Genomic DNA, 14247 nt, shown 5'->3' with positions numbered 1-14247 from the left:
CGGGTACCAATTTCTCCAATGAAATACGTACTTAACAAATATTCACGATTGACTTGCACGGTGAAGGAATAACATCGTCTAATAAAAATCAAACCCGCAAAATTATAATTTGCGTAATTACTAATGGTAGGACCTCTTGTGAGTTCGCGCGGCTTCGTATCACCACATACTGGGGGACAGTCGTTGTATCGTTAAAACTAAGACCTTTCACTCCTCTAAGGCAAGCAATAAAAAATCAATTTGTGTTCCAATAAAACGTGTTCTCTTAGAAAATGTCCGAGCATGACGTTGCCGAATTCGCGAAGACCCAGCTGACGCTACCGGATAAAATAGACCCGGCCGACGAGATGTCGTGGCAACACTACCTCTACAGCAAATTAGGGTCGAAAAGCAAGACTGCCATCACTCTGGAGAATGCCGAGAACAAAGCGAAAATCATCGACGACACCGTTGAGAGGATCGTCGCGATGAGCAAAGTGCTCTTCGGATTGCATATGGTGAGTTGACAAGAAGAGACTAGAGGGAGTTACAGAGAGAAAACTAGAGAAGAGTCTTTAGCTGTAGGCAACGTGTTGATGAGCTCGATATCAAACCACTCCAAAACAAACGGAAAATACTAAAATTGACTATCGATCAAAACATCATCATCACTCCACTGATGATCAATGGTGCCTATAGTGAATTTAATTTCAATTAAAAAAAAACACCAGATCTATGGCATGGTGGACCGATCACGTAGTGAGAATGGCGGGGCGGACGTGGGTGAGAATGGTGATGATGATGGATTATGGTATATAAATAAGGTTAGGCCTGCGCCCGGCAGTGGGTATGAAAGGGCTGAAGATAAAATGGTGCTCTAAGAACACGTCAATATTTTAAGGTTCAGACATTACCTTCGCAACCCGGTTTAGTCCTGCTTCGTGAACTGATTTGGTCGTAAAATTATCTATATCTGCCGTGAAGGATTTAGGGTCGCAAGGTATTCTATATATTAAGACCCTCTCTGTCTTTGATTTCGTTTTTGGCGACAGTACCGATGAGGCAATCTTGCTACGTCATAATTCCTTTAATCCACCAACCAGATCGACCATCCGCAACAAATGAGCAAGAACGTTTATCGATCAGTGGTCTCCATACAAAGGAAGAGGGCCGTGATAGCGTGTTTCAGACAGACGTCCCTACATTCGCTGCCGAGGTGCAAACTAAATTGAAACTTGTGTCGTGTGTGTCAAAGACGATACTAACAAAGCATGGTCGTGTTTTTAGGACTTTTCAAAAAGCAAATATTATAAACTTGCTGCGTACATATCCAAGGGTTCTGTTTATTGCCTACAACAATATACTCACATTCAGATAGTAGCTAAGTTTCATGACGATAAATCAATTAGAAAAGTAGTAATAAAGGATTGGTTTTGGTTCATTCACACTCTCTTATTATGATATGATATGATGAAGGTAGATTTTTCAAGGCAAGAGGCTAAGTGCTTTACCAAGACGTAAGGCGTGTTTTAAGATCTCAAGGGTATGTTCCACCAATCTGGCGATTTCCGCTACAAAACAGGCATGCTTGGAGTGTAGGCAGTGTGTATATGATTGAGATTCTGTTCTAAAGTCTCAACTGTGACGAAACTCACCAGATAAATCGCAAGCAATATTTTCTGTGCTTCATTAACCGCTTAACACCAAATGGTAATAAATAATTACTGGTGGTAGGACCTCTTCTGAGTCCGCACGGGTAGGTACCACCAACCCGCCTATTTCTGCCGTGAAGCAGTAATGCGTTTCAGTTTGAAGGGTGAGGCAGCCGTTGTAACTACACTGAGACCTTAGAACTTATATTATATCAAGGTGGGTGGCGCATTTACGTTGTAGATGTCTATGGGCTCCAGTAACCACATAACACCAGGTGGACTATGAGTTCGTCCACTCATCTAAGCAATAAAAAAAAAATTCGTTACCGCAATCATCATCATCCCCTTCATTTTCCCCCTTTAACTTTTCATGGGTTATGTCTCATGCGAGGTTCGGACGTGGGTTGTTGAGCGACAGGAGGTTTCTAGTCGGTTCTGATATACCCCGTCGGAGGGCGGAAGACTGGCGATTTCCTCCTGACCAAAAAAAAACCTAATCTGTGTGATTTATATTGTGCATGCCGCATGACGGATAGGCGACTAAACCGAAACAGAGGACAGATAATTGGAAGAGAATTCTGTGTGCCGCTAGGAAACGCGCGGCAATTGCTTGTCTTAGGTCCACACATCTGTATAAACTCAGCCGGTAAGTATAGGAATCATTGGGGACTCTATAGCGGAAAGGCAAGACGATTGCCATTTCTTATTGGAGCCCCTTGGGGATGTTTGTTAAAAATCTTCGGTCTTATTTTGTTCGGGTGTGTTGTGTGCATGTATTGTTAAAATTCTTTCTGTGAGAAAAATTCAGGTCCCCTTTTTGAGATAATTGTCTTGAGTAACACGTTTTGAATTTACGCTTAATTATTGATTCTTTCATGTTTTAAGATTAGATTCGCGTTTTACGAACAAATAAAAAAACAAATCGGTATTTTTAAATTTGTTATGAAAAAAAGATACAATAGTTTTATAAAAAAAAATTTAAAAAAATCCCATCAACAAAATTATTTGAGTAATTATTGTCGTATGATTGCCGTAATTATGATGACTCCCGCCAAACTCTAAACAGAGATCGCGTAGACATATCTTAAACAAAGATTCGATTCAATCTAATTACCTTGTGAGATTAACTGTGTAATAACTAATCACAAATTTTATACTATTCATAATGAATCTAAACGCTAATTTTAATTCCATACGAATTTCACAGACATCGTGCTTGTAACATCTTCGCGAGGACTTATTACGAGCTGTGGCTGGAGGAAGAAAACATCGGACAAGAAGTCATGATTGAGGATTTGACGGTAACAAAGCCATTTATTTTGTTATCCGATCCATTGAACTAAAAACCGATGGCAGCAGTTTCAGAAATGGGTCTATAAGTCTACATTTAACTGATTTTAGGTATTTAGTAACCCCGTAGCTAAGTTTAAGACCCTTGCAACTTTAGCAAGACTTAGTGCCTAACTTTTTGGCGGGAACGCAAGAAATGAAGTTGTGTGATTTGTTTTATTTTGTCTATTTAGTGCTTAGTTAGGTTTAAATGTGTAATAACGATGTTTTATTAACTGTTTGATATCTGTGAAAGTGCACAAATGTGGGAAAATGAAACAAAACCGCTGGACGTAACTTCCCGGGATCCTCCAAAAGGTCCACTGAAAAAATTTCAGTAAATCACCACCATTTTCCTGATATTATTTTTCGTCAAATATTATCTCTTTTCATTTAGTTTCATCCCAATAGATTAATGTCTCAAATGAATCATCTCCATTTCATTTCATTTCACTCCGTATTATCATTTTTCATAAAAATAAGAATATTAATTAAAATAAGACATGACTTAAAGATCTTAGTTACCAGGACATAAAATCCCTTAACTTAGTGCCTATAAAATCTTCTGGTTACAGCAATCGTTCGAGGATGCTGAACTCAAGAAGAGTGATGTGGTAGAGGAGGATGGGAAGCCAGATCCACTGACCCAGTTGGTCACGACCTTCTGCAGGGGAGCTATGACGGAACGGTCCGGAGCCTTGCAGGTATGGTGAAAATTATCTGAAAATACGGTAGGCAGCGGTTTGGCTCTGCCCCTGGCATTGCTGAAGCCCATGGGTGACGGTAACCACTCACCATCAGGTGGGCCGTATACTCGTCTGCCTACAAGGGCAATAAAAAAAATTACAAAAAAAAAACTTGACTTTTTTGTTTACGAAGTATGTATAAATTATCGCACAATAGACATGATGCAAAATTCGTTTATCCGAGATATATTTGACCACGTCCCACCAATATCTGGAATGTGAAACCCCCCCCCCCCTCCCCAAATATGAGGGACGCTATAAAAGGTCTTCCTTTGAACCATTTATTAAGAGACACTAACAATAATTACCAATATCAAAGAACGACTTTATGCAAAAGCAAACAACACCCTAACTTTGTCGGTCTAAGAATTTTTTTAACTAAATTGACACTTATGACCTTTTTTATACACATAACAAATTAAGATTCAGCTATCAATATGTTTTTGTTTAAAACGTACAGGAAGATCCACTGTACATGTCGTACGCGCATATCATTGCGAAGTCATGCGGAGAAGAGGAGGAGGAAGGAGGCGGAGAGGAGGAGGAGGGAGGAGGAGAAGCGGAAGGGGAAGAGGAAGGTCGGGCCAGTATACACGTGAGTTACTTTAATTGCAATTATTTAATGTTGTTACGCGCTGGGGTTCAGGATACATAAAAATTCTACCGAAGTACAAATTAAAACTGTATTGACACTTAGAGCAAAAAGATTTGTAGATATAAGATGAGAATGGTACCACTGGGGACACAACTCAGCTCTTTTTTTTTCCTGATGAAAATCTGACAACAAATTAGATTATTATTTTTAAAGAAACATATTGCTAAGTTGCAGCATAGAAAAAAATATTAACACTTAGAACACTTGACGAACACTTTAAAATTCTCACTTCACTTCTTCCGCTTCGCTTCAGGTGATCCGTTCACTGTTTCGCTTCAAGTAGTCCCGATTACTAACTGACTGCGTGCCATCTCTGTAACGCTTTTATAGTCGATACGACATCCCTAAATTTATCGAGAACATTCTGGGCAAGTCGAGTAGTTTTGATGTGTGTTTCCGCTATATGACAATAGATGGCGTTGTACTTCTCGAGCGTTCTAGATGTCACTAGATCATTTGATATTCGTTTCTGCTATTCGACGATAAATGGCGTTACTCTTACCGGCCTAACAATATTATTTGTTCAATTTGTTTAGGTTTTGTTAAATATGTACGAGGGTGTTCACTAACAGCCAGCGTTCTCTTCAGTCACACTACTCGGTGAAATTTGAGCGCGAACTTTCTTTATTGCCTTGCTTATTCTGTGGTTTTGTTGTTGCATATTTTCGTTTTAAAAACAACTCTATCGTATGCACCGTATGTTATAATTTCGCTTGCAAGTGAGGCTAACAGGACCATTAAAAAATTCGCCCTCCATTAAAGATGACATTGAACGCTAGCTACGTGGAAAGGTCTTTACTAGTGTAATTATAAAAAAAAAAGTTAACATGAACCTTAAGGACCGGTGTCAAGGTTAAGTTTCCTTATCATCGATACTGTGTTCGACAAGAGGTCAAGCCGGTTCGTGGCACGCCTGATGTTGCCCATGGACTGCACTGTTGAACTGTCACTCGCTTCGTAATAGAAAGCACTAATGTGTATATGCTTATTCCGTGTATAAACTTAAAAAAATCGATACTGAATCTCAGGTAAACTTGATTCTTACGACGTGTAAACGATAATTCTCATCTCACATAATAAATGCATTATTTATATTCAATAAATAAAGACAAAACAAAAAAACGTCCCAACAAACAATACTAATGTTTCGTTAAAAAGTATTGCGTAATTCATATTTCGAATTAAATTTAATCATTTGTTGTGCTTACAAGCAGAAAACTGTGGAAATGTTTATGGTAAGAAATACGTACTGTTACATAATCGAAATAACATAAATATAATTATTAATAAAAATATATATACTATTCAGAAGTAGAAGTTATATATTTAAAAAAAAACAAAACAAATAAAATAAAAATAGAATTTATTCGAACTACCGTCGAAAAAACCACTGAGCTATATCAAAATTCAATTCAATAGATTATTTGAAAAATATAAATTGGTATTTGTAAATCACAATTAATTACGTACTAATTCATACAATAGTTTGTAATTCGCATCATTTCAGTGTCTTATTTTAATCTTATATTTCATAGGCCACAAAAATTTAAGGTTATCGTCATTATCAAATTATGTTTAAACTAAATTCAATCATTTAAATATTAAATAAATTAAAAAATTAATACTAAATTATATTTAAAATAAATTCAATACACTAAATAATAAATAAAACAAGAATGACAGATATTAGAGAAACGAAATTACAGTGTAATTAAACAAATTTATCTCACATTTTACTTGAAACAATACAGGAGCAAGAAATGGAGAAGCAGAAGCTACTCTTCCACCAGGCGAGGCTCGCCAACAGGGGGGTCGCGGAGATGGTGCTCCTACACATATCTGCGTCCAAGGGGGTGCCCAGTGAAATGGTCATGAAAACGCTACAGCTCGGCATATCCATACTGCGCGGCGGGAACATTGACATACAGATGGTGAGGCCTTTTGTGTACCGTTTTTTTTTAAGAAAGAAGGACACTGGTGGGTGAAAGGCCTTTCTAGCTTTACTAGGACAGGTGGGCGAGCAAAGGCTCAGCCAGGAGGGGCGGGATTTGGTAAAAACTGCCCGAGCGCCTCCAAAGGAGACCTGACCTAACTCAAGGGCAGCTGCTATGAATCTACTACTGGATCGGAATTGCGACTCGCTAAGAAGATCCGGCGAGAAACTCAGCGGGCTGATGCATGGGTTAGGTTGCACGTCGACCTCTTTGTCGAGTTCGACGAGTACGGTTACCGGGGTCCCTAAGCCTGCTCCTAGTGTTAGAGCTGAAAGCGTCTAGTTTTGATCCATCAGATCAAGACGTGATGAGTATCATTGCCTTGAAAGAATTCCTTTAGCGCATGGCACGAAGAATCATTTCTAATGATGTGATGACGTAAATGTAAAGGAATAAAACATTTAATAATGTGTAAACATCGTGTCCTATTATTTTTATCAGATTTCCAATAATAAGGATGTTATGTGTTCGATAGTATGTATTTTTTTTTATATTTGTCACTTTTAATGACAGTTTCCTATATTTTTTTATCGATATCCCAAATGTCTGCTCGGGTAGGTACCACCGCCCTTCCTATTTCTGTTGTAAAGCAGTAATGCGTTTCAGCTTGAAGGTTCGGGTGGCTATTGTACTGAAAACTGAGACGTAAAACTCATGTCTCACGGTCGCGGTATTTACATTTAGATTTCTATGTGCTCCAGTAACCACTTCACACTAGTTGGGCCGTGAGCTCGACCAACTACCTAACCAACAATAATATTGCTACGGTACTTTTTCATTATAAAAACACTTCTAGACATATTTTTTTGGTATACGGTATGTTGGTCAAAAACATTGATGTAAAATGCAAATTTAATTCCGCGTACAGGGAATGCTGAACCATTTGAAAGACAAGAAAGACGTGGGCTTCTTCACGTCCATAGCTGGCCTCATGAACTCTTGCTCTGTGTTGGATCTGGATGCCTTCGAAAGGAACACTAAGGCTGAAGGTACATTCACATATTTATTACAAACTAGCTGACCCGGCAGACTTCGTAGTGCCTCAATCGATGAATAAAAGACCTAAACTTTTGTATAAAATAAACTTAAAACAAATAAAAGCTATCCGTCCGACGGGGGTCACATCAAAGGAAAAATAAAATTGTTATTTTTATTTAATTAAGAGCATTTTCATATTTATTTACCTTTTAAACCTTCTCTGGACTTCCTGGACAAATAATTCAAGACCAAAATTAGCCAAATCGGTCCAGTCGTTCTCGAGTTTTAGCGAGACTAACGAACAGCAATTCATTTTTATATGTATAGACAAAATGAAACTAATAACACAAGAATAATGTGTGAATCGGTTAAAATTATATAAAACTAGCAAACCCGGCCACGCGTTGCTGTGGCTAAGGTTTTAGTTTCTAAATACCACGTGGCCGGCTATGCTAATACCAAAAATTCACGAAGCAAGAACAATTGGATTTCACTGTATTGCGTTTACTACGAAATAAATTTCACTTATACTTTAGCCTCAGCAACACGTGGTGTTCATGGCATTAAATTGTAGCTTATGTGAAACGTTGGTATTTTTAACACAGCGCCATCTATGAGATATTAATGTCAGACAGAACTACAATTGTCTGTAAAAACTGATTTAAGGCGCTATCTATTATAGACTTGTAAAACTTACAATTAATATCAATAATCAACATAAGAAATCATTTTATTGTTAATTAATAAATATTGCGAGCATTAATCGAAATAAAAACCATCCTATGGCCTAATTTGGAACAAAATAAAAATAAAAAAATAATAGTTAAAATCGGTTCAGTAGTTTAGGTGTCCATCGCGGACAAGCAACGTGACACGTAATTTATATATACGTATATATATTAAGATATTCTAATGTTTAATCCAGTTATATTCATCCTTTATCTATGTAACGCTGTTTTTTAACGCGATTTTTATGCGTTCGATTACCTTGAGAATTTTCTCGATACAGTAGTGAACATTAATTAATTAAAAAACAATAAATTAGTCTATTCTCAATTATCTCATTCGTTCTATTAAATTAAGCCGTAAAAGCTTTAACAAGGCTTGTGGAGATTACTTAACGGTAGGCAGTGGCTTGGCTGTGCCCCTGGCATTGCTGATGTCCACGGTCGACGGTAACCGTCCATCATTAGGCAGGTCGTATGCTCGTCCGCATACAAGGACAATAAAATTAAAAAAAAAGATGTGTGGTGTCGTGGGACACCGGATAGGAACATAATTCCATATTATAAAAATATTAATTTTAAGTTCTATTCGAAAATAATTATTTGGGTATTTTTTGTTATGATTTTTTTATTGATAAAAATAAACTACTTTACATAGTTGTCAACTTTATTTTATTCACAATAATTTATAAAAAATATGTAATAAAAATATGTTATTTTTGGTACGTTATTATAAAGTTAAGTCGTACACTGTGTGCATTACTAATAAAAATCTTACGTTACGGACGTTTTTTCCTAGTTAGGGGTACCCCGCCGCATCGCCCCGTAAGGAACTTCGTTCCAAATAAGTAGTATTTATCGGATCATTGGAGCTCTTTTAAATTCGGCTTCGTGTTAATACACGCTCGTATTGCGTGTCCCAGGTCTCGGGGTGGGGCTGGAGGGAGCCGCCGGCGAAAAGAACATGCACGACGCAGAGTTCACGTGCGCTCTCTTCAGATTCATCCAGCTGACTTGCGAAGGGCACAACTTGGGTAAGGTCGGAGTTCAGATCCAATATATAGCTGCCTCTATGGATGTGTAATGTATGGTGCGTCGGTGGTGTGTAGTGTAATGGAAAAGAGGTAAGTACCTACCTGAGTAGGCGTCGTCGGTGTTTGGATGGTAAATGAAATACGACTCTCGACCTTTTTTTATTGCTTAGGCGGGTGGACGAGCTGACAGTTACTGGAGCCCATAGACATCTACAACGTTAATACGTCACCTACTTTGAGATATAAGTTCTAAGGTCTCAGTATAGTTACAACGGCTGCCCCACCCTGCAAGCAAGAAACGCATTACTGCTTCACGGCAGGAATAGGCAAGTTGGTGGTACCTACCCGCGTGGACTCACAAGAGGTCCTACTACCAGTAAAGAAGAATGGTTGCTAAATACGATATACAATGTAAATATCAGCTTGAAGTATGTGTTAAGTCTCAGATCTATGCAACGCCTGCCTCACCCCCCAAAGCAGAACCAAACCAACCAAATTTCTGATGATGAAGGTTTAAGAACTTTTTTTTTATTGCCCTTGTAGGCAGACGAGCACACGGCCCACCTGATGGTGAGTGGTTACCGTCGCTCATGGACTTCAGCAGTGCCAGGGGCAGAGCCAAGCCGCTGCCTACCGAAAGTCTTTTTACTCGAACTCTTTTTAATCAGTCATTATCGACGCTCAGATTGGCAGAACTACCTCCGGACCCAGGCCGGGAACACGACTACCGTGAACGTCGTGATCTGCACTGTGGACTACCTGCTACGTCTCCAGGAGTCCATCATGGACTTCTACTGGCACTATTCGAGCAAGGTACCCTCTTTAGGTTGACGACAACTTTTTTGCGTTTGGTATGTTATGGACATGTGATGAGACGCAATAAAAATGGGGTTGGTAAGAGAGTGTTAACTGTGAATGTGGAAGCATATAGAGGAAGAAGTAGACCTAAGAAGAAATGGATGGATTGCGTGAAAGACGATATGTGTAAGGGGGGAGTGAGCGAAGAAATGGTATATGATAGAGGAGTATGGAAGGAGAAGACATATTACGCTGACCCCAGGTGACTGAGAAAAGGGCAGGAGAATGATGATGACATGGACATAACAACGGACCGGCTGATGAGTTGCCTGGTATTACCATCCATCAATTTAGAACGGGTGATTTTGCAACTGACACACGGGCTACGTTCCGATATGTACTGTGAGCACTGTAAGATGTAAGTTTAATTTAGTATCAAAGCAATCTTAGCGAAGACGTTCCTTTATAGTTAGCTATACTGGTTACTCTTTAAAACAGAATATAGCACATTATACTGTCATAGACATTGTAGACGTTGTTTTCACTTGTTTGCCTTATTCGGGAATCGGACCCACGATAGTAGGTGCCACAGTCAAGACCTCTAACCACTGCACCACCGAGTCAATCATAATACGTTTCCCAGGAACTGATCGACCCGGCCGGTAAAGCGAACTTCTTTAAGGCGATCGGCGTCGCTTCGCAAGTCTTCAACACGCTCACTGAAGTCATCCAGGGACCTTGTACTCAGAACCAGCAGGCCTTAGCCCACTCCAGGTAGATAGTCGGTTATCATATCTCGAATACAACAGGACATGTTAAAGAACTCAATGTCCGGTTCGGGTTAAGTCACATGGCGCTTTGTTCTAAATTGTTACCGGAGTTCATCGACATTACGTGCATGCCTCAAGAAACCTTGAAGCATGACGTCGCCCGAACCGCGCCGCACGAATAGGCAAGTTGGTGGTATCTGCCCGCGCGACCTCTCGCAGTGCTGGCCAAACACCAATTGGGCAATAACGAAATACGAAACACCTTAGTCTGTTTCGTTATAGAGAGAGAGAGAGAGAGAGAGAGAGAGACATTTAAAAAAAACAGTTAACAAGCAGATTGTACAATACGCGGTCTTCTCGCTAAAAGCGATTTCTTCTAGACAACCGTTTAATTTACAGAAATTCTGATAAATATAAAGATATAGCAGGTATGTTGCGGTGTACCATTGGTAATATACTATTATAGAAAAAATATATGGGTATACGATAAATAGATATTATATTAAATATAATATGAAATGACCTTGTTATATTTGTCCTTTGACCAAAAAGAGAGATAAAGAAATGCACTTTTAAAGAAATTATCTAATTTCCGAAACACAAACCACGAGACCAGCAATACCTACAAAATTTAAATAAATTAACTCACTCAAACTTCAACAAGACGGTCCGTTTTAAAACATTTACATTTCCGCCAGACTGTGGGACGCTGTGGGAGGGTTTCTCTTCCTGTTCTCGCACATGCAGGACAAGCTGTCGAAGCACTCGTCACAAGTGGACCTGCTGAAGGAGCTACTCAATTTGCAGAAGGACATGATCACCATGATGCTTTCGATGCTCGAAGGAAACGTCGTCAATGGTAAGCGCCTTCCTCTATTTGATGATCCAATATTATAAATGGGATGGCTTTAGAAGAGCTATTATCAGTGATCGGAGTAGGTAGATTGATTTTATATACTTGCATCAAGATATTATAATATGGATATGCCATTTTATTAATTTTTTTTTTTGTTATTTGAAAAAAAAAAATTTTTATCTATATCAGATACCATTTCTATATTTATGAGATAAAGTAACAAAAAGCCCCGTCTAAGTTTTGTCTCATACTGACAAGCGTCATTTCTGATTCAACAGAAAGGGATAAAATACGGTGTAACTGTTCCAAGGTGTTTTTGTATAAAATAAAATACTGATTTCTTTCACCATTAGCTAGCACTGGTAGCGTAGATTAATATTATTAATACGTTTTTCACCTTAAACACCGATTCATGCTATTTCAAAATTCCGGAACAAATATCACAATAAATATGAAGTTCCCGTATTTTGAAGGTATATCCATATTATCCTCTACGTTTGACGTCAACGACCTTAAATCAGTCTACCTACTCCGAACTCTACCTATTATACAGGATTAGTGATATGGTGGAATGTAGGTCCACACACGTCGGTAGGAGAGGATTGGGAACTATTGTGATATATTTGAGTCATGTTATCCATTTAACTTAGGGTCAGGAGCTAATTCAGCCGTCTATGCAATGAAAATATGAAATTTTAAAGGTTTTGCTTCATAATCAGGTACCATCGGTAAGCAGATGGTGGACACATTAGTAGAGTCGGCTTCAAACGTGGAACTGATCCTCAAGTACTTCGACATGTTCCTGAAGCTGAAGGACTTGACCTCTAGCGCCAGTTTCCAAGAAATCGACGCCAATAACGACGGCTGGGTCCTGCCGAAAGACTTCAAAGAGAAGATGGAACAGCAAAAGAGTTACACGCCGTAAGTGGATTACATTGAATTATTGTACTTTAAGAAATATTTAATAAATAGTATAAAGCCTAATTAATAAACTAATGTTCTTATTGTTGACTAGCGACCTGCCCTCGCTTCGCTTCGGAAACATTAAATTTTATTATCGATAGTTGAGTCCCGCGGTACGACGGTGACACCGCGGGGCAAACCTAACCTAAAGAAAGTAGCCTAAGTTATTCCTTGTATCATCAGCTACCTATCAATGAAAGTCTCGTCAAAATTCGTCCAGCCGTTCTAGAAATTAGCCGGAACAAACAGACAGACAAACAGACAAAAATTGTAAAAAATGTTATTTTGGTGTATGTACCATATATACCTATATATTCATGTGCATGTAGTGAAAAGCGGTTATTTCAATATTACAAACAGACACTCCAATTTTATTTATATGTATATAATGTATTATTTTATTTACACCAAAATACGGTTTAGTTTAGTAAAACTATAGCACATATTGAGTTGTTCTATAAAGGTAAACAACATTTAAAGCTATTGCTTCACCACTATTTTTATATTTTTTATATTTCAATATGTCAAAATGCTTTTATATTTCTAATGTTCCTTCTTATGTTTCAATATTCGAAATTCTATTTATGTCATCTTTATAACATATTAACCTCTTTTAAGATAAATTGTGTGAGGTTACATGACAATGTATAGATGGAGTGTTTCGAGAACCCAAATGGATAAGGACCACTGTCCTGCATTATTTATACGATATACGCGATGCAATCACGTGTTTCTGTTGGAAGAGTAAAAACCGCCCTTATTCAATACAAATAAGAATCGTATCTACGGCCTTTTTAATAACGTTTCTTGTACCTTACAGCGAAGAGATAGAGTTCTTACTCGCTTGCTGCGAGACGAACCACGACGGTAAACTTGACTACGTGGGCTTCTGCGACCGTTTCCACGAACCGGCCAAAGAAATCGGCTTCAACCTTGCCGTACTGCTGACCAACCTCTCGGAGCACATGCCCAACGAACCAAGGTATGGTCCGCGCATGATGCAGTCTGTATAGGAACCAAACAGGTAGGCGAAGGGATAGCAGGTGGTAGGGCGTGTTGTGTGTTCACATGGGCAGGTAACACCGGCCCGACTATTTCAGCCGCGAACCAATAATGTGCTTCAATGTCCTAGGACACTACAACTTAGCGCTCGGCGAACTGTGACTTCACCCATTCTTCTCCTTAGTCCCCTTCCTCTTCTTTGTTTCTGAAGGTCTTTATAGCCTCGGTTATTGGCAAGCATTCACCCATTAAAGACATACGAGTGTAAAGAAAATTTACCCCTACACAGTCTCTCAAGGCAACGCTCTAGTGTTTACAGCTTTCAGTTTTTGATTCTACACACAATTATATACATACATAGATTTTAAATATCCAGATAAAAGGCAAATGTCCATCACAAGAACATCGGTTTGAAATGTTGATAGAATCCACGTCCCTCAGTTTAAGTCAGGCTAGCTAGGTAAATAATAAGAGCAATGTTACTTGCGAAACAGATTGGCCCGTTTCCTGGAAACAGCTGGCTCGGTGCTGAACTACTTCGAGCCATTCCTCGGCCGCATCGAGATCATGGGTGGATCGAAGCGCATCGAACGAGTCTACTTTGAGATCAAAGAATCTAATATTGAACAGTGGGAGAAGCCGCAGATCAAGGTGACGAACCTTATGACCCCCTATTTCCCAGGTCTTCCAAAGAGACAGTGCGTTTCCAGATATCTTTTTTGCCACCCACCATCCGGCTATGGAATGAGCTCCACTCCAGGGTGTT

General features: G+C 39.0%; 1 protein-coding gene across 13 annotated transcripts in view; it reads left to right on the top strand.

The window, feature by feature from the left end:
• The window catches only part of LOC101739070 (ryanodine receptor), a 172547-nt gene that overhangs the window by 135731 nt on the left and 22569 nt on the right, over positions 1-14247 (top strand). For 12 of the 13 annotated variants that reach the window (XM_012689312.4, XM_012689311.4, XM_062675641.1 and 9 more), the window contains 14 exons: positions 270-497; positions 1083-1195; positions 2839-2932; positions 3536-3664; positions 4167-4301; positions 6113-6292; positions 7224-7344; positions 8982-9092; positions 9778-9905; positions 10534-10664; positions 11359-11519; positions 12236-12437; positions 13300-13461; positions 13976-14132. In XM_012689312.4, the coding sequence (XP_012544766.2) occupies positions 270-497; positions 1083-1195; positions 2839-2932; positions 3536-3664; positions 4167-4301; positions 6113-6292; positions 7224-7344; positions 8982-9092; positions 9778-9905; positions 10534-10664; positions 11359-11519; positions 12236-12437; positions 13300-13461; positions 13976-14132 (2052 nt within the window). Of the gene's footprint in view, positions 1-269; positions 498-1082; positions 1196-2838; positions 2933-3535; positions 3665-4166; positions 4302-5575; positions 5597-6112; positions 6293-7223; positions 7345-8981; positions 9093-9777; positions 9906-10533; positions 10665-11358; positions 11520-12235; positions 12438-13299; positions 13462-13975; positions 14133-14247 lie in introns of all 13 variants that reach the window. The other variant, XM_062675634.1, reaches the window with a different exon arrangement.

This window comes from Bombyx mori, chromosome 24 (assembly GCF_030269925.1).
Source record: "Bombyx mori chromosome 24, ASM3026992v2".
Classification (NCBI taxonomy): domain Eukaryota; kingdom Metazoa; phylum Arthropoda; class Insecta; order Lepidoptera; family Bombycidae; genus Bombyx; species Bombyx mori.
This window is presented reverse-complemented; position numbering and strand designations above follow the sequence as displayed.